Source organism: Hippoglossus stenolepis, chromosome 9, assembly GCF_022539355.2.
Source record: "Hippoglossus stenolepis isolate QCI-W04-F060 chromosome 9, HSTE1.2, whole genome shotgun sequence".
Lineage (NCBI taxonomy): Eukaryota > Metazoa > Chordata > Actinopteri > Pleuronectiformes > Pleuronectidae > Hippoglossus > Hippoglossus stenolepis.
Genome location: NC_061491.1, coordinates 17663035 through 17687829, shown reverse-complemented (window position 1 = coordinate 17687829; position 24795 = coordinate 17663035). Strand labels below are relative to the sequence as shown.

Here is a 24795-nt window from a genome sequence, read left to right as displayed (position 1 = left end):
CTATCTACAGTATATATTCTCTGCCAGTGGGAGTTGTCCAGTGTGATTGTGTTGGTCAATTTGAAGTCCTCAGATTTACAAGTCACTTTACTCCTCTTTCTCCCTTTGCCTCCATCTTGTTTCTGCAGATTAAACCTGGCAGCATGTGCAGGTGATTAGTGTCCATCTGTCAGCCGACATTCTCACCTTAACCCCCTCCACACATCCCTCTTGGTTAATGTCAAGGCCATGTGACCATTCAAGTTCTAATTATGTCATCAGTATTCTTATTGATAAACCTGTGTGAGGGATATTAAGTCCACTATTTATTCTGTTTCATAGAATATGGAATATCAACACTTACAAGAGACATTCTGGTGAGTAGGACATTCAAATATTTCAGCATAAACCTGCACTGACTGTTTTTTTCCGCTACAATAAAAGTTTGAGACAGCAAATGGGAAATAATTGCATTCGTAATAAATATTTTTATAAACATGGACCAAAGAATGTGATTAAAAAAGCAGCTGCTGTACAAACCAGACAATAAATTGAAGAAATTGTTTGACATTTTGGGGAATGTGCTTATTTGCTTTTCTTGCCGAGGGTAAGATGAGAAGATCGATGCCGTTCTAAAGTCTGCACGGTGAATATGAAGCTCATTCAGTAGTGAGTTAGCTTTTCTTAACTCAGCTAGGCATAACATAAAGACTATCAAATTATCAAATCATCTGTGAGGAAAATCAATTATTACAGTGAAAACTGTTTATTGTTTTGTTTTTGTTGTTTCTTTATATATCAGTGTAGAGTTACCACCACTAGATGGGGCTAATGAATTTATCCTGAAGCTTCTGCAGCATTACAGTTCACCAAGATTAAGTATGTGAAAAGAAGGGCACAATCTTCTCAGCAATGATTTTTAGAAATAAATTAAGTTAATGTTCATCAGTCATTTAAACAGTGAACAGTTGAAATGTAAAAAAAAAAAAAGTATGAAAAATATAATTTTTTTATTTTATCTATATAAAATATAGCAGCTTTTTTCTTTTCTTTTCTTTCAACAAACTTAATATCTAACAACACATTGCATAAACATGGCATTATTTTACTCAGGATATAAATAGGACACCTTGCTGTCATGGTTCTACACACACGTCGCCCATTTGAGCTAAACATTAATTATACTAAGCTGAACGTAATGTTAAATAAGTGCTGCCTGTTCAGACCTGGTGACTGAGACTGAAACCAGGCTGGGATAAAGGGAGATAATAGCTGCCTCTCTTCCGTGCCATTGTCTTCCCTTTCATTATTATTCTATTGTTATTACACACTTTAATCTTTTAGTTATAGAGAAATTGTCCTTTCTGCCCAGTTTTCAAAAAGGGTGTCATATTTTAATCTTTGTGATCTTCTAACACAAACACGGTCAGGTTTCAGTCACTCCCCTTGGCACCATGAGGCCCAGTTTATTTGGGAAACTCAACCCTTGAACCAAACCCTTGTGTTCTCTGAAATTAATTATCTTGTAAGTTTATTGCAATCTCTGCCATTTTTTAAAATCTTGATATAGCACCATCGACATGCATTCCCTGACAACCAGTCAATGTGCTGAGTGTACACGGTTGCTGCCCTCATTAGGAGCAGGACAGTTAGTGCAATAGATAACTGAAAACACAGAACACAGAACTGTAAACATAATATCTTTAAACAACAAGCGGGGCTGGGACACAATCTTTAGTTTTAATGTTATAGTCTCGAATTAGGTGACATTGATTCAGAGATGCATTTTTATGATGTTTAATTAACACATCAACAACATTTTTGTGTTACGTTATGACAATTAATATGAAAAAAATGTAACAAGAAAAAATGTATTATTAACGTCATTTATGTAATTATCTTATCACTATGTCACAAGGAAATTTGATCACAAATCAAGTGTTTATCAACATTTTAGATTCAAAAATATGTTCAAAGTACCAAAAGCAATATATACATAAAAGTTACAAATTATATTTTGGGATTATGACTGTTGATAGATTGATGTAGAAACATATCTTATATGTTGCAGTTGGTAATCATTTGTAACTTTATACTTGTGGGTTGCTAAATCTATCATAATTTCATGTATTGTATTGTATTGTATTGTATTGTATTGTATTGTATTGTATTGGATTGGATTGGATTGGATTGGATTGGATTCAGAATGTGTATCTGCAGAGTAAAGTGCCTGAGAACAAATACAAGTAGAAAATTGAAAAAGTAATGTACCTCAAAACTGTACTGGAGTATAGTACAAATGTTTTCACCACATTATCAAAATTTGTCCACAGTCTATTTAATGCTCTTATCCAATGAATTACCTATTTGTCTATATTTTGTGTTTGTTCCTTGTTTGCATGCACGGGAAGTTGGTTTTCCTGTGTGGTAAAGCTGAGTCTGCCTCTTTTACAGAGTGTCTAGACTCCCTCTGTCTCCTCTGCTGCCTTTACTTGCTCTCTTGCTCCTCAGAGTTCAGCCCTTATCCATGTGTCAAGCATCTTCCCTTGTACCCTCCTCACTCGCCTGTACTCCCATCACTACCCCACCATCTCCACACGACAAACCACTGGGACCACGTCCAGTGTGGCCTCATTGAGAGCAGTGAGAAATGATGTGTGAGCAGCCTTTGCTCCCATCTACGAGCGCGCTGAGACCCCTGAGTTTGGAGTCTGCAACATTTGATCCATGGGAAACCCTTATGCACAATGATGCCGGCGAACAATGTGGCCTCAGTTCTGTGTGTCCCAAGAGGGCCACTGTAGACTACAGATCTTATAACCTGTCCTGGATACATCACCCCTCTGGGAGTGGACCACTCCCATCTGAAACAACTGGCCCACTAGAGGAGCCCGGGTCAGCTACAGTTACACAGCCTCCGTGGTGCTGACTTTGAGGGAATGGCCTGTGTGTATTTGTGTATGAAATGCATGTGTGTGTATGAGAGAGGGAAAGTTTGCGTGTTATATCAGCCTATAGGTTACTGATGACATCATAGCTACTGTACAAAAGCAGCTGGATGAAGCGCCGAAACTGCCAAATCGGTCGTTTCATTTTCTTCAAAAACACTCTTAAACAATTTTCTTAAAATATTTATGCAATTTGAAGAGGTGTGACAAAAAATCAAAACAGGAAGCCCACATTTTTCACATTTTCAGCCGGATTTTCTCCACCCCACTTTAATCCTTTTACAGCAAGTCACAACAAAACATGTAATAGTATTAAAAGCACATGGCTAATGAGGTCATTGATGAATGAACCGATCATCAAGCTAGACTACGTGTTTCCCCTTGTTTCCTTGTTTCCAATCTTTTGCTAAGCTAAGCTAACTAGCACAGCATGGTGGTACTCACAATACAGACATGAGTGTGGTATCAATCCTTGCAGCTAACTCTTGGCTAGAAAGTCCACAAACGGGAGGTGAGTCACCATGACGAACAGATTTCCGTCCCCACAATGTGATTAGCACAACTGCAAATACACAATAAACTAATTGCGACACATTTTTCATCCAGCAACCATGGTAATGTGTCACATTCACCTGTTCCTCTGTTGTTTCTGTGTGTTTTATTGCAGGATTCCTGATTCTTTTTTTCTCCATTTCTGCTTTGCCTGCTAAAGACCAAGGAGTCTGTTGTTGTTTGTTGGGATTGATGTGTGATGGAAGCCATGTGGGTCATTGCGGTGAGGGTGAGGAATGGTGAGGTCCCCATTCACGGCTTTCCAGATGAGCTGAGGTTTGATGATGAGAAAGCCTGGGATTTGGCCGTGTCAGTAGTGGTGACACATGCACAATGTCAATGAATGAATCTGTAGTATTTCTCTGGAAGCTTTCTGAAATCTTTGAGAATCTGAAATCCTGTTCAAGAAAATGACAAATCATTGGCCTGTTGGTCAAGCATTAAAATGTTCACACAAGTTCATATCAGACAAACACATGCACATGTACTCTGATGATGAAGTCAGATTATGATTACAGTACTTGCATGTGTTAATTCATTCTCTCTGCATCTTTCAAAGATTTGCTAGAGATTATTAACTATACCGCTGATACTTTTGAGGGTCGTGGGGGGGGCTGAAGCCTAACCCAGCTGACATTGGGTGAGAGGAAGGGTACAACCTGTACAGCCCATATTGCAGCGGCAACATACAGCAAGAAACCATTCACACCAGTCTCCATCTAACCAATCTGCATGTCTATGGACTGGAAACCAGAGTACCAGCTGTGAGGTGACAAATGTTATTTGTTCCTTTGAGATAGTGAGAGGAGCCAGTGAGTGTTTCTACATCTCTGTTTGCTCTGGAATGAAATAAACATCTCACATTGGCTCTAAACAACATGCAGATGGTAATTATGGGTATAATTACAGATCCTGCAGCATGATGTTGAAGTTTGTTGCTGACTCTTCAGAGGACCAACCAAACAACACACCCAGTAGTAGCAGGTACATCTGTATCATATAATACAATCCAGTACAACTGTCTAGCAATAAATTCCACCTCTACAAAGGCAGAATCAACACTACAGGTATTAATTGACGTATATGTTTACTATACATGTATAAGCAAGATTATGCAAAAACCACTGGATGGATTACCACAGGATGTGGTACAATTAAGTCAGGAAAGAACCCATCAATTTTGGTGCAGCTACGGATAAGGGGGCAGATCCAGGAATTTGTTTTCATTTACTTCAACATTGTGAGTTTTTCAATATTTTTCTTGCCATCTCAGAGATGGAGTTATGCACTATTAAATGCATTTCAGCCATAACAAGAAAAACACCCCTGTAACGCCTCTCATTTACACACACACATGAATGGTGGTCGAGCTACTGTCCCATGAAAGACACTGGCCTCATCGTAACAATGTGGTCTTTTCCAAGAATACTTGATGACTTGTGGCCACGAGCTGATGATTGAAGCACTGCTAGAACGCTGGAAAAATGAATTTACTTACCATGAAAATCCGATTCTTTTCCAGTCACATGATAATAAAAGTTAATAGATTAGAGCACGGTTGTCAAAGCAGTGCGTCAGTGAATGAATGGTAGTAGCAGAGCTTGTTTTCTACACAGTAACGTTACTCTCTGTTGTGGAGTGAATGAAATTGTTATATTGTTTTTACTCTAAAAATACATCATCACATGTAAAATACAATATACAATACAAACAACATACTGAGCCAGTTCATTATGATAACAACAGTCTTTGAAGAGGATGGTTGGTCCAACACTAATATCCACCATCTTCTCCTTGGTGTAAATAAAATATCATAACACCAATGCTGTGCTGGGATCTGCAGCCCTGACCAGACAACCACTGACAATAATAGTCGGCCTGTGCACCAACAAGCCTGTGACTCAGTCTAAAGTCTGAGGTGTTGAGAGGATCTGTTCACTGGCTCATGGACCCGAGGGACGGTCACAACAGGAGGAAGATCATGACACAATACAGATCGGTGCTCCCTGCAATTCAGACATTAATTACCTGTTTGTTCGGAGCTAATGATGGTGATACAAGAATCTGAGAGGAAACGTGATACCACCAACAACTCTGAGCTGGTCTTTCATAGTCTTGGTCTTTCATATTGTGAATAATAGCTGCATGGGATTCGCTCTTTGATTACAAACATCATGATCTGCAGTTTGTGCTCACATGCTTGTTTCAGATTTAAGTTCTGGTTTGAATTCCAATCTACATAAGTTTTACACCCTTATAGTTTTTGGAACAATTATTTACTTTAACATAAGACTATTTTCTCATTTATAGTTTATTTGTAGTAGTTCTTTTTCTGTTGTTTGGAGAAAACTCCAGCTGTTAAATTGACTTTCCCAGGCACCTGTTTGAGAGACAGCGGAGGTCAGCGGACCAGTGAGGTAATTCCTATGATTTAAAGGAACGGATGGAGTCGTTAAACTCAGTTTGTTCCTTTAGCTCAGCCACAGACCTGCCAACACTGAGACTGACATATTGTGCTAAATGCTAATGTCAACATGCTCTCAATGAGGATATTTACCAAGGTCACAATTTTAGTCAGTATTAGTAAATTACAACATTTGCCAAATAGCAGTATTAGCAAAAGGTTCATGATGGGAATGTCATTGGTATTAGTTAAAACTTAATTACTGGACCAATGCAAACGTTTTCCTCATGGTGCTGCTGAATGAAAAACTGAGAAATCAAGTTATTACAATGCACCCTGACACGAATGTTGTATATCTGAATCAAATCTCAACTCAATCCATTCAATAGTTGACGAGATATTTCCAGAACCTCATTGTTCCACCAGAGGAAATGTGGAGGTTGTCATCCAAGTCAGTAGGATTCATCCCTTTGGGACTATGAACACTGATGTCATCTCACCGATATTTAAGATATCCCAGTCTGAACCAAAGCTGTAGACCCCCAAAGGATAGAGATCATAAATACTTCATGTGAATAAGTAGGCCAGCAGCTAAAATGATTTTTACAGTCGCCCATGTGGGAGACATCAACGGGGGTGTTTCCAGTTATGGGAGTTAAAGGAATAAAAATCAAGAGCTTGAGTTTTGCGGGGGCAGTGATTCTGTTGTGATCAGAGTCGTAAAAATTGCTTTATCCACAGCAAACTCTGTCTCCAAACAGATTTAAAAAAGCACATTTAGTAACTAGAATGACACTCCGTAGAGTTCTAACTTCTTACCGCCACCAACGGCCAACTTCCCGTTAAATTCAGTCAAGCTTCACCAAATTGCACATTCTCATCAATATCACTCCTCTAAATATGTCTTTTTTTCCCCATCAAGATCCTTGAATTATTCCCTGGGAAATCAAATTCTTTGTGAAACGAAAACTGTTTTAGTTTCCTTTTTCTGAGGGAACTCTGTGCAGCTACCGTTAATGAGCTCAGAACGCCTTCTCTTAAAAATATGTTGGCTGTGTTATTCTTGAAAATTCCTCCGCTATTGACCAGTATACAAGAAACATGGCAGAGGTTATGAGGTCATGTAATGTAACGTGCAAATGCATTTGTGTGTGTGTGTGTGTGTGTGTGTGTGTGTGTGTGTGTGTGTGTGTGTGTGTGTGTGTGTGTGTGTGTGTATATGTGTGTGTGTAAAGGAAGGGGGGCTGTAAAATTTCTCCACATCTCTGCCAAACGTGGATTCCCTTGGTATGAGTCAGAAAAGGATGCCTTCATCTCTGCCTCTCTCATTTACTCTCAGACATGTTCACGCACATTTACACGCACATTTACACACACACACACACACACACACACACACACACACACACACACACATCACACACACACACACACACACACACACACACACACACACATTTCCTTGACTGTGAATTCCTGGATCAGGCTGCCAAACTAAACTCCCGCCTGCTTGTGTTTGGATCATCCTTTTTATTTTCTGACTGCTCTGCCGTGCTAAAGCTTAGGCAGTCATTATCCTGTTTTTTTTAACCATCCCAGTGGCGTTTAAGTCAGCTTGTTTGCCAAAAACATCCAGACTCAGTATACACAGATTGTTTCATTCACAGCCACTTGGACATTTGGCACTTGTCAAATATTTACTTGCTGTGTTTAGCTCGATAAACTAAACACTGTGCAGTTTTTTTTAAGAAGATGGACACGTGGACTTTGCATGGCGTAAATGTGTAATGCAGCAAAAGATGGTAAAGTGATGTTGATGGATGAGTTATTCTGTTGGAGCGGTGCCACAATAATTGTATGAATTGCTAATCCACCTCCATATGTTTTGATGGATGAAGGACTTTTATTTCTCTGTTCACTCACTCTCCACAGGAATCTTCAATCCGGCTGAACTTATCAAGCGTGAAAACCCCATTTGAAAGGCCGGCCTAGGAGGACAGAAGAAAACAAGAAGGTCCTTTCTCTTTTTCCTGCTTGGAAAGCTCATTATTCCTCAAGCTCCCCTCTGTCTGAAAAGACCCCCCCTTTCCTTCCTCTCTCTCTACCTTCCTTCATTTTTTTTTTTTTTCAAGTCTCCGCCTAACCTCTCCACAAGCCCACACTGTGACCGACTTACACTGGTTTTTCTTTTTACTATGGCACCACCTCCAATCTCTCACTGGCTCCCTTATTCCCCTCATCCCCGCTCCCTCCTCTCCTTTCTCCTCCCCTCTCCTTTCTCCTCCCCTCTCTTCTGTCTCTCCTCTCTCTCTCTCTCTCTCCTCACTGCTGGTTGCTCACACCAGCCAGCTCACAGCCAAAGAGCTCCCCTGTCCCTCTCCCAACTCACCGCGCTCTAAACCAGAGCTTTCCCCTGAAAAAAGAAAGAAAAACAAACTATATTTAGACCACCACTGAGACCTTACTCCAAGGGAAGTTATTGCTCAAGTCTAAAAGGTACAGAAACAACTTCTATTTTAGTGTTTTAACATTTTATATGCATTTTACCATTTGACCAGTGACTGCGTGTGTGTGCATGTGTGGATCAGTGTAACCCAGACTGTATACGTGTAGTAAGTGAGAGTTAATGTTTGCATGCTTTCAACATTGTAACACATGTGTTTATCATTCACTGAGCCCATTTCTTGGACAGAAAAGTTGAACTATCTCAGTTTTTGTATTGTATTTTTGGAGAATTTGGCATGATTGTTACTGCAGATTTTCTACATTTGAATCTGTTAAGTAAGATATGATAAGTGTAGAAGAGCAGTTTGACACTTTCTGAACATACAAAGAGCAGTGCATGGTCTGATTGGTTTTTAATGTTCCGATATCTAAATCAATCTGTCGTCCTTCCCTCTCAATCAGGCAGCGTGTAAGCTCTGAACCAAAAGAGAGGTGTGACAGAGAGAAAGACGTTCGGTGGGGTTCACGTTCCTGCAGCAGCTATGACTCAGAGCAACGGGGAGAACCCGCAGAGGACCCGGAGCGGCCTGCATCGGATCCGGGATGGGATCCAGTCCCGGTCTCTGGTGGCCAGGAAGAGAGTGGAGAACGTCACAAAGGATGATGTGAAGGGCTTCTTCATCAGAAATGCCTTTGTGTTATTAACTGTTGCAGCTGTCATTATTGGTAAGTGACATATTTTGGGGGGAGAGTTGCTTTCGTTGAACACACTGTTTGCACACTGGTAATGTTTAGTTAGTTTAATTGACTTAAAACTGGAGGTTACAGGAAGAAACTTTGTTCCTCTCCATCTATCACCACGCCACCCCCTCCACTATTGAAAGCTTTGCTCGAATGATCCATCAATCTGGTGTGACCAGCACCCCTGTAGCTGGACGGAAGAAGGAGAAGAATAGAAACAAAGTCCCCAGATGAGAGAACAAAGGAAACCCAGATGAATTTAAGAGACTGGCCCAAATCTGACCCTGTAGCCGACCTTTGCCCTGTTGCCATTAACCTCTGAGTCTTACTCAGTGGGAAGCGGGCCTGGCCCACACACTGCCGGCACATCTGCAGCCCAGCTAGAGTTACACCGCGCCACGGCAAACTCATTTGATTGATTGTTTAATTCAGGCTACTCGTCACCTCAGGCTGTTGGAGCAGCCACCTGGGCCTGGTGGTGGTTTAGGGCTGGCAAAAGTGAAACTGAAAGAAAGAACTTCTGCAAGAGAAAATATTTCCATCCCCAGGAAGGTTCACTACAATTCACACCTTAGGACACATGACTCACAGGGGCGAGGTGGGTCAACGACTCACAACAAAACCAACAGCATGGTTGGTTTGCAATAAGCTGGATGACTGAGAACATCCACAGACAAATTTTTTCAAATGATTTAAAATGCAAAAAGTGAAGACAGGAAGATTGTAAACTTCACCTATTGCACCACACATTTATCTGCTCAGGAAGCTGCAAGTGAGTCATATCATACAAAGATGATGTGTCAGCTTTCCAGAGTTCTTTCAAAACTAGTCAGTATAAACATGGTAATCGCTCATAAATACTCAAAATACAATTTTTTTAAATTAGCTCTAAGCTCTAAGCTCTAGTCGCTTGAAATGTTTTAACAAGGTTTTGACTCTTTCTCTGTATCTGATCCTCTCTTCAGGTATAATCCTGGGATTCGCTCTGCGTCCTTATAAAATGACTTACCGCGAAGTCAAGTTCTTCTCTTTTCCTGGAGAGCTGCTGATGAGAATGCTTCAGATGCTGGTGCTGCCCCTGCTGGTTTCCAGTCTCATTTCTGGTATGGACACCAAACTCGACAGCCTTGTGTTCATTCATTCAGTCAAGTCACCTCTTACTTATGTTTATTTTTAGCTGGATTTTTAAATTCACAGACATATGCTTTTTTTTCAACTTTTCGCGATAAGCCTGAGCCTTTTCACTCACATAACTGACATATGTCTATAATCATATCGCATCAGGTTTACGAATAGGGCTGACAATGCTGCAGACACCCAAGGCTTGTTCTCAGTACTCTCACATTGGTGTAACATCAAGTACTCAGTTAAAAATGACTTCAGAAGTCTAAAATAAGCACACATATCTCAGATCCTGCCTGTGTGACAGTGTTTTGTTCTAAATTTACATCCAACAACTCACAACACTCTACCTGATCTCCTGATAGCACAAACCCCCTAGCAATTTCTCTCGTGTTCAACATGGCATCAGTTTTCACATGTGGAAAAAGAGGGACTGTGTGTGTCTGTCTGTGTGTGTTTGCAGTAACATATTTTGTAGGTAAAACGAGTGCACACTGTGTGAACCAGTGACAGTGACAGTGGTTTGTGACCAATGTGTACTTCATGAGTGGCAGACTGGGTTGTTTGTTCAGCCGATGCTGTTTGTTGGTTTTGGGCCTAGCGGTGGACGGGGGTTAGGATAACCATGAGCGAGAGACACAGAGATAAAGAGAGAGAGACATGTTTTGAACCTACAGCGCTGGTCTCAATCACATGCTTTGGCCTTGTACTAATTGTCTTCATCTTGACAACATGAGCGACGCAGTCCAAACTTTAATGTGTTTCAATTGAATAAATCGTTTAGAATTTGTGGTCTGGATTGCTTTGAAGTTCCAGGACATGTTGTGGACACGTATCGGGGCCATTTTCAGTTCTAATCCAGGGAAGTAGAGAGTTCATTCGCCACCGTTAGTACGATTCTTAGACCCAGTCAGACGCGCAGGGATTTTTTCTTCCAGAGGCAAAGGCCTATATGGGTTTGTTACCGAGAGGAGCCTCTACTTGTTGTGGAAGTAAAACACTGCATTTATGTTATGGAACCTGAGCGTCCACAAACAGTGATCAGCAGCAGTGAGTGAAGAGTGGGATTGGATCATACTGAGAGCAGATGTGGTGTCGCTGAGCAGTGATTGACAGGCCAGGAGGCCAATCTCCTGAGGGGATGACAGACACTCATTGTCCGATAATAACCTACTCGGTGCTGCGGCAGGGCGTAACATCAGCATCCTCTGACATCATGTCACATGACCGCAGCTACAACATGTGGAAATCAACAAAGAGGTTCTGTAACGAAGTCATCCAGCTCCTCTCTCTCCCTCGTGTGTGTGTCTCCATGTCATCAGATGCAAAGTTGCCTGCTAGAAAGCTGTCGTTCCACCAGATAGAGTCAACTACTGTATTACGACAGATAACACACACCTACATGTCATTTCAATTTAAGCAGCCACTTCAAAGTTCTTTCATCCATCCTTCAGAAAGCGACTTGAATCAATGTGCTGCAGTGGAAATCATGTTTTTAATTGTTTATTCATTTTTATTATTAACCAGTAATTTAGTTGTGCAGTTTCAGTGTGAGAAAACCGCCCATACAACAATAAAATGCCTTAAATTTCTTTAACTTTCAGTGCAACAACACTAGTTTGAACAGATTTTATTTGCACTGACCATAAACGCAGCCGGCCACTACCAAGAGAATAGCAGCAGCACATAGCAGCAGCACATAGAAGGCAATCAGAGTAAATGTTCGGATGTTTGTGACAACACAAGACTCCAAAACGCTGATGACAAAAACATCATACCGTAAGTTGCTGATGTCAACTCTATAATTTAGAAAAGACTAAAAGTTATTTTTGTTTATCAAATTAATTCGTTTTTATCCCACAGTTTAACTCAAATTTTCATCGAATTGAGACTTGCTTATCGATTGAAAGTCATAAGACTATCTCTCATCACAAAAGTGTTTAGGCCAATGTGTAACATGACAATATCGTTGACACCTGCATCACAGCTGCAGACCTCTAGTTAATAAAGAGTTTGACCTATATGATATTAAAAATCCATTTTATCCTTCAAACTTTTCAGATTTCTGCTGAAACTGTATGACCTCCCATTAAAAGTAATAAAATAACTTGAGGTTACTTCAGAATAAAGAGAACACCTTGTTTTGACAGACTTCGCTGTGTGTTCATCTATGTTTCTATCACTGTAGCATACAGCCTGGATTCACAAAGAATCGGCGATTTGTTTACATGCATGGACTTGGAGCATGAAATTGAGAATAACATATAAGCTCATATGACTTCTTTTCTGTGGGCCCTGGACTGTCACACTCCCCAGAGCGATTTGTGCCACTTTGTGAAATGGCCTGTCCCAGTTCAAAGAAACTTGCCTTTGAGTCTAAAAGTTTGGATGAACTGGGAATCTATAAATCTGAGAACATGCAGAGGAACCCTGGAAGGTATAGGCCTTGAGGGAAAGATGGTCTGGTGGACAGATAGACAGGGAGAAGAATGGAGGATGAAGGATCATGAGGAATGGGCTTGAGATTAACTGCAGGGTTCCCGATTGATCTTCCCCCATCCATAAACACGTTTGTTTAAAATGTGCTCACTCACATATCCACTTCAAACCAACCTTTTGATTTATGCTTTCTAAATAATCTATATTGTTTCGAGAAATGTCATAATGAGAGCAGAGCATCCATGAGTATTTATAGAGCCAAGAAGGGGCTGGACAGGAAGAGGGGATGAGGGTCGTAAAAGAGCAAAAGGGGGATGATTACAGAGGAGGTCGTTGGAAGGGGACTTGAATGTATAGGAGTGGGAGGGAGTCGAGGGGAAGACCAGGATGAGGAGTAACGAAAAAAACATCTGGGATGTCAAAGAATAAAAGTGAAATAAAGTAAAAGTTCTTTTGAGGTTTTAAATTACTGCATTAGGTCATCCAGGTAGCACTAGTATTATACTTTGTTTAAATTAAAGAATGTATCAAATACTATGATTTTGGATATACGGTAAATATATAAGTAAAACATTATTTAAACGTATCCGTATCTAATTCATTTTCAGAAATTGTATAGATTTAGAAATAACATAACATTTTGAGCAGTGTGATATATTCTCTTTAACTTAGGGCAATGGAAGTAACAAGAGAAAATAAAAAAATAAGGTGTAAGAGTTTCAAAACTGGACTCATAAACCATTGGTATGTCAGACTTTTTTTTTTACACTATTTCTTTTGTTAAAGTGAGAGAAAAATTGTATGAAAAACAGCTATTCACTGAAATGACAGTTTACCATTTTTTTCAGAATAGTCATCACATATATGGGCCCTTCTGGCAGCAGTGCTTAGATCATTTGGGTTAAATCCTCACCCTGAAACTCGCTTTTCGCATCTCTCTGGTATCTCGGTGCCAAGCGCAGAGTGCCCGGTGCACAGGAGGGAGGAGAATCACCAACATGAGGGAGGCCGAGCAAAGGGAGTTGCTGGTATTTCGGTGGAAAATGTCTCGGACTATTCAGAGCCATGTCTGTTTCTGGCTCTGTGTCAATCTGCTGCCATTTTTGATGATTTTATAAATTTAACATATAAATAAAAAACTAATAATCTAATAATTTAATGTTTAAAGCCGGAACTTAGTTATTCTTGTATCTGTTGTCCACAAATGCTATCATGTTAGATTTTTACCATTTAATGTGACCATTTAGCATGAGAGAAAAACGTAATACCACAACTTTGTGGGGCTGCAACTGGCAATAATTTCCACTTCTGACCTTTCTTGATAAATCTATTTATTGTTTGTCTCGAAAAAGTAAGAAAAGGGGTAGATTACAACATATAGACTCCAAAATGAGATGTTGGGGTTGCTTTATTTGTCCAACCACCTCATCAAAGTCCAATGATATTCACATTAAGTATACAAGACAAAGAAAAGCAGCAAATCAACTTCAACACATTTTTTAAGTGGATTATCAAACCATATTAATTCTCTGTAAAAATCTTTCAAACTCCATCAACTGATATGTAGAAGGTGATTTCTGACTGCAGGCCCTCAAATAAAGTCCTGCTAGAAGTTTGGAGTCGATCTCTGCCCAGTGTCAGGGGATGTTAATTGCTCTGGGGACCGACCTCTCGCAGTTGCCACAATGTCCTGTGATTCAACTCCCCCCCCCCTAAAGTAGGCTTGTACTTTTGTGTTTGATGAACATTCCCCCATATGAGAAAGAAAGTCATTCTCCCTGCTCCCCTTCAGTGTTGGTCCTTTCGTTCTTTTCAAAGAATGAAATTGGTTCGGCTGCGTCCGCTGTTGCCTGGACAACAGGCCGGCGATCATTGTGTGTCTGTGTGTGTGTTTGTGTGTGTGCGGGGCTGACAAAGTCAACAAGTTTTCCCAGGGCTGTCAGAAAGAAAGGGAATAAGAGGAGAGCAGAAGAAAGGGGGGTGGGAGAAAAGGAGGAGGCAATGAAAGAGAATTGCAGCAATATAAGATCAGCGTGCAGGGGAAAAAAAGTGCAGGGAGGGAAGATGTGGGGGTGGGAGAGGAGGAAGAGCAGGGGGTGGGTGGGGTACTCGGGGGGGCACCCTGAAACAAGGGGTAGTAGAGAGGAGAGGTGTGGAATTTGAGGGAGGACAATAAGGGAGGGAAGGATGAGGAGGGGAGGAAGAGGATCAGAAAGAACGGTGGATGAAAGCCCAAGTCCTGGGCATGTTGATACAAGAGAAACAGAGAGAGAGGGCCAAAGCAGGGCCACTAGGTACACCCACCCATACACACACACACACACACACACACACGTTAGTACACACGGTGCCAAAGTGCCACATGTGAAAAGAACACATAGATCTCCTGTCGCACACAAAGCCCTGCTTTGCCTTGTACAGCTCTGAATGAAGAAAACAGCAATAATAGGACCTGACACTGTGAAAATGCAATTCCACAGTCACGATTGTCACAACTGAGGCAGCCTCTCTGTTTTCCAAATCCAGCTCTCTGAATGGTTGCATTTCTCTTTTACCACCATTATCCCTGCAAAGTCTGTTTAATGCTATTAGAGCTGCGGAGGACAGATTCAGCCGCAGGCTCTGATGAGCTCTGACTGCCTCGAACTTCTCTCTGGTTTGGATAAATCTTTACAGTCAGTGGTTTATCAGCTTTTACACGAGGATCAACTGTGTCGAAAATATTTTTTTTATCCAGCACCAAACTGATTTGTGGCCTGCAAAAATCACCACATATTTTAGGTTATGTGTGCTGAAATGCAAAATGACCAGAAACAAACTAAACCACATTTTTATGTGTAATAATGTGTGATCAGGAGCAGGTTTGCTGCATCACATTTGTTTCTGTATAAAACATCAATCTGTGTTGTAATTTCTCTGCTATGGCCTTGACTTGATATCCCTCACAGTATGTTCAGTTTTCCTCTCAGAACACAGATTCATTTTTGTTGTATCCTTGTCTCCGTGAAACAGATAGTCAGCTGTGGTCAGACTGTTCATCTGTAACTGACACCTCCGGCTGGTTTCTGTGTTCACAACAAACTAATGTCACACAGTATGTTTCTGTTGTATTATCAAATAGAAAAATACTGAAAAAGACCATTGGCTTCCAAAGAGTTTTTCCCTGCAGCTATAATTTAGAATGTATTATCTGTATTAAATATGAATATACAATATATAAACAGATTTGTGTACATTTGATCTGCGGCTGGATGCTGCACAGAAGGTGTTGCTTTTCTGCCGGTAAAGGTCAGAGTCAGATTATGTTTCTTGCCGCTCTTTGTTGTCGCAGATACCTCGTCAGATAATCCAGATGGATGCGCTCCACTGATAATCACAGCAGCTTTTTCTCAGGCTAGCTGTATTCTCTCGGGGACAGATGTTGGTGAAAACAAGGAATGTCAATATCAAAGCAGTGTTTTTTGATTATTTTCAGTCTTAGATTATTTTTTATCTATTCTGATTTGTTACTTTATTCATTTAGGGTTAGGCTGGGGTTAAATCACAGCACTCCCAATGAGTGCTTCGACAGTCCCCTTAAAAAGTCCCTCATTAAAGCAATAATTTTTCGATTAAATCCCACCATAAAAGGAATGAATAAAGAAATAAGTCAACAAAATAATTACATCGGGGAACGTTTAAAAGACCACAGGCACAGATGGGGCAGTGGGCGTTTAAGTTCTTGTAAAAAAAACACTTCTGCAGATCTTCAAGGCCTCTTGGAGGAAACTGAAGCATTCTTATATCCCAATCAATAGTACACAATAACAAATAACAGCAATAATAATTTTAATAAATAAAATATACTGACAAAAGGGTTTGTTAGGGTGACACTTTCTAATGCGAGTCATGATAAGCTGATTCAGGTCATTGGTAAAAACAATTCATATAAGCTGCTCTGTGGTTGGTTATGTGGTTTGTTTACATGTGTCCACGTGGAGCTGCTTATAGCACCACAGGCTAATAGCACTCCTGCTCCCTCTATAGGAACCATGTGGAGAATAAAGAGCCAGGCCTCTGAGGATTTTGGGATGTGGATAAATGCTTACATATTGATTTACCTTTTTTTAGGTATGGCTGCTCTGGACAGCCGTGCTTCAGGTAAAATGGGCATGAGGGCGGTGGTCTACTACACCACCACCACTGTCATTGCTGTGTTCATCGGTATCGTCGTGGTGCTCATCATCCACCCTGGAAAAGGATCCAAGGATGAGTTCACCAAGCAGCCGCAGATAGAGCAGATCAGCCCGGCTGATGCCTTCCTGGATCTTATGAGGTGCCCACAGACACACACACACACACACACACACACACACACACACACACACACACACACACACACACACACACACACACACACACACACACACACATTGATTTAAAGATATTGATGGCTTTTAAAGCTTTCGACAATGACTGACCAGCTGAGATCAGAAATCTGTTATTGCTAATAAATCTCATCTTAAAGTTAATCTTTGGGCTTTTTTAAAAATGTACTTTTATGTAATTTAATTTATTTTATTGTTAGGACTTTGTTGGGAAAAGTGCTATACAAATAACTTAACTTATTGTCAATAGGCTTTTTCTATTATTGAATGACGAAACATGCTCACATTAGTATCTCAGTGATTCTGTCCTCAAAAATAGTATTCCCTCATTTATTGTCACTTTGGGTATTGATCGCTCCCATGGAGGTGGTCAAAGTGGGAGAAGGAATAGTTTAGATCTGTTACATTTGAAGAAGTACATGTTCTAAATGACAATGGGCCTTTTAGTTTTCAGTGTTTTAGTGCTGTGATTTCTTAATCCCAACCTCTTTGGTTTTTCAGGAACATGTTTCCTCCAAACATCGTGGAAGCTTGCACCAAACAGGTCAGTCTCTCTCCACCTCTATCTTCTCTCAGTCATTGTCCTGCAGTTACATAAAATGCTTTTATTCCTGAACTCTCTCTTTAGCATATCATCACCCGTATTCAAGTTCTCAATTAGCATTATTTGAAGTCTCTCCATGCATACTTTCAATTGAATATTTTTCTGTATGTATTTATACTTCCTGTGAACTTTCAGCTTCCTTTTATAGATCTTTATAACACTAAATAAATTAGAAATTAAATTTGCAATGATATAAAACACAATTCTTGCAACTACACGTCACAATCTGTGCTCATAGGTCCACAATAAGGGTTGTAACCAGGGATAATCTAATCTGTCTGCCCATGCTTACAGCTGACACGCCTGTATTTTTAACTGCATCCCTGGTCTCAGTTCCACTTTCACTTCCTCGTTCCACATTTGAAGTAGACAGACAGTTTCCTGTGGTATTGTGAAAGTCTGTGTACCAGTTAGTAAAGGCAACATAGGAAAGCACAAACAAATACCTATATTCTGAAATTATCTTTAATGTAAAATATCTATATCCACTTCACAATAACCTTGATCCATTCATGCATTTTATTCTAAAGAATTGACACTGAACTAGTTGTCTTCAAATTAGACTCTTCAATGAACATGAAACCCAAATCTTACACTTGATTAAAAGCAAATATGAAATGCTATTGCCCCCGGAGTTAACTGCTGTTTAACCCGATGTGTTTCTCTTTTAAAATCCAGTTCAAGACAAAGTATGCCAAGAGAGTGGTCCATGTGAAGATGACGGTGAATGACACTTTATTCACACTCAACGGCAGCGAGGTCAGCCGGGAGGAGATGATCCCGGTGCCGGGGTCGGTAAACGGAGTCAACGCCCTCGGCCTGGTGGTGTTCTCCATCTGCTTCGGTCTGATCATCAGCAGCATGAAGGAGAAGGGACAGCCCCTGAAGGACTTCTTCGACTGTCTCAACGAAGCCATCATGAGGCTGGTTGCCATTATCATGTGGTAAGTGCATGGGTGGATGAATGAGCAGAGATTCTGTTGAATGAATCGCTGATGAATTACCACCTCATCAATCCTCAGGTATGCCCCCATCGGTATCTTGTTCCTGATTGCCGGTAAGATTGTGGAGATGGATGACATTACAACCATGGGTGGCCAGCTGGGGATGTACACAGTGACGGTCATCTGTGGACTGTCCATCCACGCCATCTTGGTCCTGCCAACACTCTACTTCGTCATCACCAGGAAAAACCCCTTCGTTTTCATCGCAGGGCTGTTGCAGGCGCTCATCACTGCCCTGGGAACATCCTCAAGGTACGTGAGAGGGTTAAAGGTTGCACAGTTTGCTTGATTTCAATAGCGTATCTTTTAATAGGTGTGTATCACTTTTTGGATTTTGTACATGTGAAAGTTGCTGTAGAAATAAACTTGCTTTATTCCTGTTTATATCTCGGTAATGATAAATTTTCTTCAAATTTGGAATAAAATAAAATAATTTTGTCAAATTTCAAGCCATTCATGTCTGGTATACAGTGAATGGTATCATACATCAGCAGTGTGCCAGCCCTGATGACCATGGGCGATAAGCATGATTTATATATTGTTTACCCTAATTTATTGGTCAGTGTTAAAGCAATAACAACTATATTGGCACTCAATAGAGCGCACACCTTCGCTAAGGCCCAACATTCCCCTTAACTGCAACCAAATTACACACACTTGTAGATATCAGTTAAATAAATATGCCAATTTTTTATTAACGAAGATCCAAGAATCATTCCCTAGGAAAATCTCATTATTAAAGAAAGATTTTTTTTTAAACTGGATCCGCCCCCTGTACCATAATAATCAACCAAATTTAGTGGTAATCCGTTCATTAGTTTTTGTATATTCTTGTTTACAGACAAACAAACAGCCACAAAAAAATAAACATAACCTCCCGAGTGGAGTTAACAGTTCAGCCACTCATTGTAGTTTATAATAAACAAGTTGAATAAATCATCTCTCTCACACTTTCTCTGTCCGACCTCTTCCTCCCTGTGTCCTCTCACAGCTCAGCCACTCTGCCCATCACCTTTAAATGCCTGGAGGAAAACAACAAAGTGGACAAGCGTGTGACTCGCTTCGTGCTCCCTGTCGGCGCTACAATAAACATGGATGGCACAGCTCTGTATGAAGCCCTGGCAGCCATCTTCATCGCCCAGGTCAACGACTATGACCTGAACTTTGGACAGATTCTCACCATCAGGTATGAAACTTGTTTAGTATCTAGTGTTTTATTCTGTGAATCTTGCCATCTCCAAGTTTTGGGACAAACATGAGAATGTTGCTATTACAGGTCTTTCATTATGGCTTGGAAGAAAACTTAAGCCAAGCAAAGCCTCAAAACCACAGTTTCCAGCTTAATAAATGGTTTTGTGACCACCAGTCTGTCAGTTTATTTGCCTGTGGGATAGATGAGGGATGGTATTTCAGCCCGAGGAATGGAATGAATTTAAGTGACCCTCTTCAATGCAGCAACAAACAAAATAATCAAGTGGTCAAACTAAGGACATTTTTTTTAACATAATGTAAATTAATTACTATTCAATTTCTTTCTTTGCACCACCTTTTTCCCATCAGCATCACTGCCACGGCAGCCAGTATTGGAGCAGCTGGAATCCCTCAGGCAGGACTGGTTACTATGGTGATAGTGCTCACATCGGTAGGCCTGCCCACCGATGACATCTCGCTCATCATTGCCGTTGATTGGTTCCTGTAAGTATTGGATATATATCACATCTTTGAGAACGTCACTTTAAAACGATAAAATCTAAATAAAGATAAATGGGATTTGTGTCCAATGAAGCCACAACACCCTGAATATACTGTAAAAAGTTGATTCATCGACAGTAATGATGGGGGTTAGACTACGAGGAAATCAAATACAGTGGCGTATAAATTCAATTACGTTCCACTCAGTGGTATGTTCAGGGGTTAATTGATCAAATTGGTGCAATGTACGCTCTTGAGTAGATTAGGGGACAGCTTCCAGAGACACTCCCCTCACATTCCATGTCCCTCAATCCATCTGTTTTTTATTCAGTCGGCATCCGATCCCCGTGCAAAGCCCCACTTCCTCCCATCTACTGTCTGAGCCGTGGATGGCCTGCAGCACTAAGAGCCTCCAATTTTCTGACCATCTTCTCTTGTCTCATTTTTTGTCTTCTCTTTTCTCTTGTTTTGTCTTCTCTTGTCTCTTGATTTGTCTTCTGTCTCATGTTTGTCTTCTATTCTGTCCTTGATTTGTCTTCTGTCTCTTGTCTTCTCTTCTTCTCTTCTCTGTCTCATGTTTGTCTTCTCTTGTTTTCTCTTGTCTCATGTTTTGTCTTCTCGTCTCTTGATTTGTCTTCTCTTGTCTCATGTTTTGTCTTCTCTTTTCTCTTGTTTTGTCTTCTTCTCATGTTTTGTCTTCTCTTGTCTCTTGATTTGTCTTCTCTTGTCTCTTGTTTTGTCTTCTCTTGTCTCTTATTTTGTCTTTTCTTGTTTTGTCTTTTCCTGTTTTGTCTCATGTTGTCTCTTGTTTTGTTTCATCTCGTCCTCTCTTATTTCATAGTGTTATAGCTGGTTTTGTCTTGCCTCTCTCATTTCACCTTTTCTTTTTATTTTGTCTTGTGTTCTCTTGTAAATTCTCACCTCCTGTTCTCACCTGTTCTCCGCCTTTCTTCAGGGACCGATTGCGCACCACCACCAATGTCCTCGGAGACTCAATCGGTGCTGGCATAGTGGAACACCTTTCTCGCCACGAGCTGCAGAACAAGGACCCCGAGGTGGGCAACTCGGTGGTGGAGGAGGCCGACAAGAAGCCGTACAAGCTCATCAGCCAGGAGAACGAGTACGAGAACGAGAGGCCTGCTGACAGCGAGACAAAGATGTAGGGGCGAGCTTTTCGTCCCGGGCTACATCTTTTCTTATGAAACCTTTCCCCTGCATTGAACCTCAACTAATCTCTTCTTGATTTGCAAACCTTCCTCTCACATGATTGGAGGGTTCAAATTAAATCGATGTACAGCTAGGATATAATTCCGCCAAGTGAGCTCCACTAATGTGGGGGGGGGGGGTCCTTCCTGTCACACTATAGGATCTATGCTTCCTAAGAGTACATCATGTGTCAGCCATGGGGTGGCAGCTGCTTACTATTAAACATGAACTTCACTAGAGCCTGGTGGTCTGTGGCCTGCATGTCATATCCAACTTCTCTCAGAACTGTGATGACCAATCTCTCCCACTAGAGGTCAGTGTTGCTGTGAGTCTTAACACTACAGTGGATCACATCCCATTCTTGAACTTTATAGAAACTTTTATTCTGGCTTTACAGGTGCTGCTTTTTGGGTTGTGTGAGAATGTAAGTGAATTGGTTATAAAAATCGTTCTGTTGAGTGTTGGATATCATGCACATACACTGCAGTGAGCAGGCCAACATCTTTAGGGGGAAAGGGCTGTGTATCTACAAACTTCTTTACAGTCGTCAGTGGCTTTATTTCTTATTCTTTGGTGTATAGAGATCAACTGGATAAATTATGTAATTTACCTTGTGGCCCACATACTTTTGTCCCCCGAACTGTCCAAACCAGAAAATACCATTGGGCAAGTAACCAACACCGTTATTTTGGATTTTTCGAACACATATTTCTCAAACAAATTACTACAATCATTACAACTCATGAACCAAAATCTCTAAGCTTTGTCAAAATGTGTGAATTTGCTCAGCTGAGAATTTTAACTGTCATCAAATCCGAATTTTAAGCCATTAAACTTCAACCAAAAAAACCCACCAAAAATATGATCCAAATTTTTCTACCTTTTAACTCAATCGCACCCACCCATACCCAAACAGAAAACCTGCACAATAATGGTGTGCTCTTTCAATGGAAAGACGGTAAAGATTGTATGTCTGATCACTTCTCATTATGATTGTGGGTCAATTCTTTATAGACCCTCTAACGCGGACAGAAGACTAAAAATAATTTAGCTGAAACAGTGTCACTATGAAATATTAGCTTTTTATTGAATTTTTAAAATGGTAGTCAATAGATTGAATGTAGATTTTTCAAATGTTGCTCGATTATAGGAAAGCCTTGACTATTCTCAATTCAGCTTCCCGTAGTCGTAGGTATTAAATCTAACCCTTATCTTGATTGATTTAACATGGATTTCATTTCTCTCCCCTTTGTTTTAGCTTGAATTTATATGTGCTGTTTTGTAATTGAAGTAATTCAAATGTAGCATTTAAATAGACATTATAGGAGGATGCTTCTGAATATACTGTACTTGTATAGAGATATGTAGATAAAAGTGTACATTAATTGTAGATTTCAATTGTAAAAGGTTACCCGAGGATTGCACATGTAAAGATGTTCATATACAACCTGGTGACCAAACTAACAATACAGCTCTAGTTCCTTTCATACATTCACAACTGGAAGATTTAAAGGACCAAATGTTTTCTTCTACACACTCGAGGAAATTTAATAGTTCTTTTGTTTACAAATGCTGTTGTCTTTTCTTGATATGGCTGTTTGTCTCATGATTTGACATTGGAGTGCATACACACACAAACAAGTGAATTATAGTTGTAGTTGTATTTTGCATGGATTTTTTTTTCAATAAAATACTGAAATCAGTGGTTGCTTGCTTGTGATTTTATCATGAACATCCACATATGTAATCTGGGAATCTAAAGCCAAGCCTCTAGGAAAGATGTATAAGTTAATTGTTTTTTAATGTTTAAAGGATTTAGGGATTAGCTGCCTGGGAACTACACATATTTTTAATAGCTGCCCAGAGGGATGTGATGCACAGATACTGAACAATCCTCAGTCTCCTTCCCCGACCGATCCTGATTGTTTGTGCTGGAGCTGAGGCCTCAAACAAGGAACCCTTCTCCACTGTCCAGTTCCTTCAGGCCAATGAGAACTTTTACTCAGAATGCCAGCCACCTTTAACTGATGACAATGCTGACACCTTGAGGTCAAACAGTGATTTGCTCTCCTGCAAGACATCTTGACAGAAAGTTACTTTGCAGATGATGAGTTCATGAACCCTGTGATGGACAAGCAACCATGGCTCCAGCAGTATGCTATTGGTGAAGGAGGGATGGATGGATTGATAACATGTCTATGCATTATTATAGATTAAACTGCAGTGCCTGAAGGTAGTTAGAATACAGTAATTATATGATAGCGTCATAGTGCATAACAAGTCATTTTACTTTGGTGCTTTGAATATATGTTGCTGATTTAGCCAAGTAGTTTTGCAACATCATTGGACAAAATATTTGTTGTGTATACATGAAGAAACAGCAAAGAAGTCAGCTTATAGTTATATTGATATATGTGGTCATTTTATTGCCTGTTTCATCAGAATCAGAAATACTTGGGTTTTGTTACAGTCGCTCCAACCAAGAAGAGAAATACAAACAGACCAAGACAATAACAGTAAATAGAAATTAAAGAAATATATTCGTAAGAGTATCAAATATGTCGGGACACACCCAGGTCTGATCCGCCTGAGGTGGGTAGAGGTTGTCTAACATCCACTGGTGATCTCTGACATCTACTGGTGGTTGGCAACTTGTCATCAAACTAGTGTGGAAGACTTTAAAAAACATAGATATTTACCATCTTGTCCTATGTTTGAATTATAATACAACATATATAGAAAAGCTGAATAAAAATGTGAAAAAATACAGCATATACAATAATAGAGTATATGCAACAGAAGATAACTCTTATAAATTAAGGTGTAACGTGCCAGGGTGAAATAGGTCTGGTCTGAGACAAGACAAGACAAGACAAGACAAGACAAGACAAGACAAGATAAGACAAGATAAGATAAGATAAGATAAGATAAGATACGATAAGATAAGATATAATCCTACACCGGGGAAATTTGCAAGCAGCAAAGGTATCAAGATTTGACATCTGTAAAGTAATAAAAAGTAGCATGCACTATAAGTGGAATAAAAAACTGCTATATACACTGTAAGTATTTGAACAGTGAAATGGATTCCACATAAACAATTGAAATGCACTGACCTGAGTTAAAGTGCAGTACATCGTAGGTGGTTCTACAGCTGATACAGTCTCACTGCTGCAGGAAGCCACGACCTGTGACACCTCTCCTCCCTGCGTACAGTCCATCTTCTCCTCAGACACCTAACACGTGATGATTTGTTTATATATTAGTCTGCAGGCTGATGTTTGCGTTTTGA

The 24795-nt window shown here is 40.3% G+C and overlaps 1 protein-coding gene across 1 annotated transcript; it reads left to right on the top strand.

The window, feature by feature from the left end:
- The first annotated feature begins 227 nt into the window (after positions 1–227).
- slc1a3a (solute carrier family 1 member 3a) lies at positions 228–23206 on the top strand. The gene is made up of 11 exons (XM_035166818.2): positions 228–356; positions 7816–8379; positions 8791–9054; positions 10035–10172; positions 16741–16945; positions 17499–17541; positions 18280–18545; positions 18624–18857; positions 19597–19791; positions 20166–20300; positions 21253–23206. Exons 3-11 carry the CDS (start codon positions 8871–8873, stop codon positions 21458–21460), a joined length of 1608 nt encoding a protein of 535 aa, XP_035022709.2. The 5' UTR covers positions 228–356; positions 7816–8379; positions 8791–8870; the 3' UTR covers positions 21461–23206.
- Positions 23207–24795: the final 1589 nt, after the last annotated feature.

What these genes read in the sequence shown, in the direction of transcription:
- slc1a3a (XM_035166818.2), top strand. Translation starts at nt 8,871, where the DNA reads ATGACTCAGAGCAACGGGGAGAACCCGCAGAGGACCCGGAGCGGCCTG. An exon ending in GCCCTGGGAACATCCTCAAG is followed by an intron (nt 18,858 to 19,596) that starts GTACGTGAGAGG and finishes GTCCTCTCACAG; the next exon opens with CTCAGCCACTCTGCCCATCA. An exon ending in GGACAGATTCTCACCATCAG is followed by an intron (nt 19,792 to 20,165) that starts GTATGAAACTTG and finishes TTTTCCCATCAG; the next exon opens with CATCACTGCCACGGCAGCCA.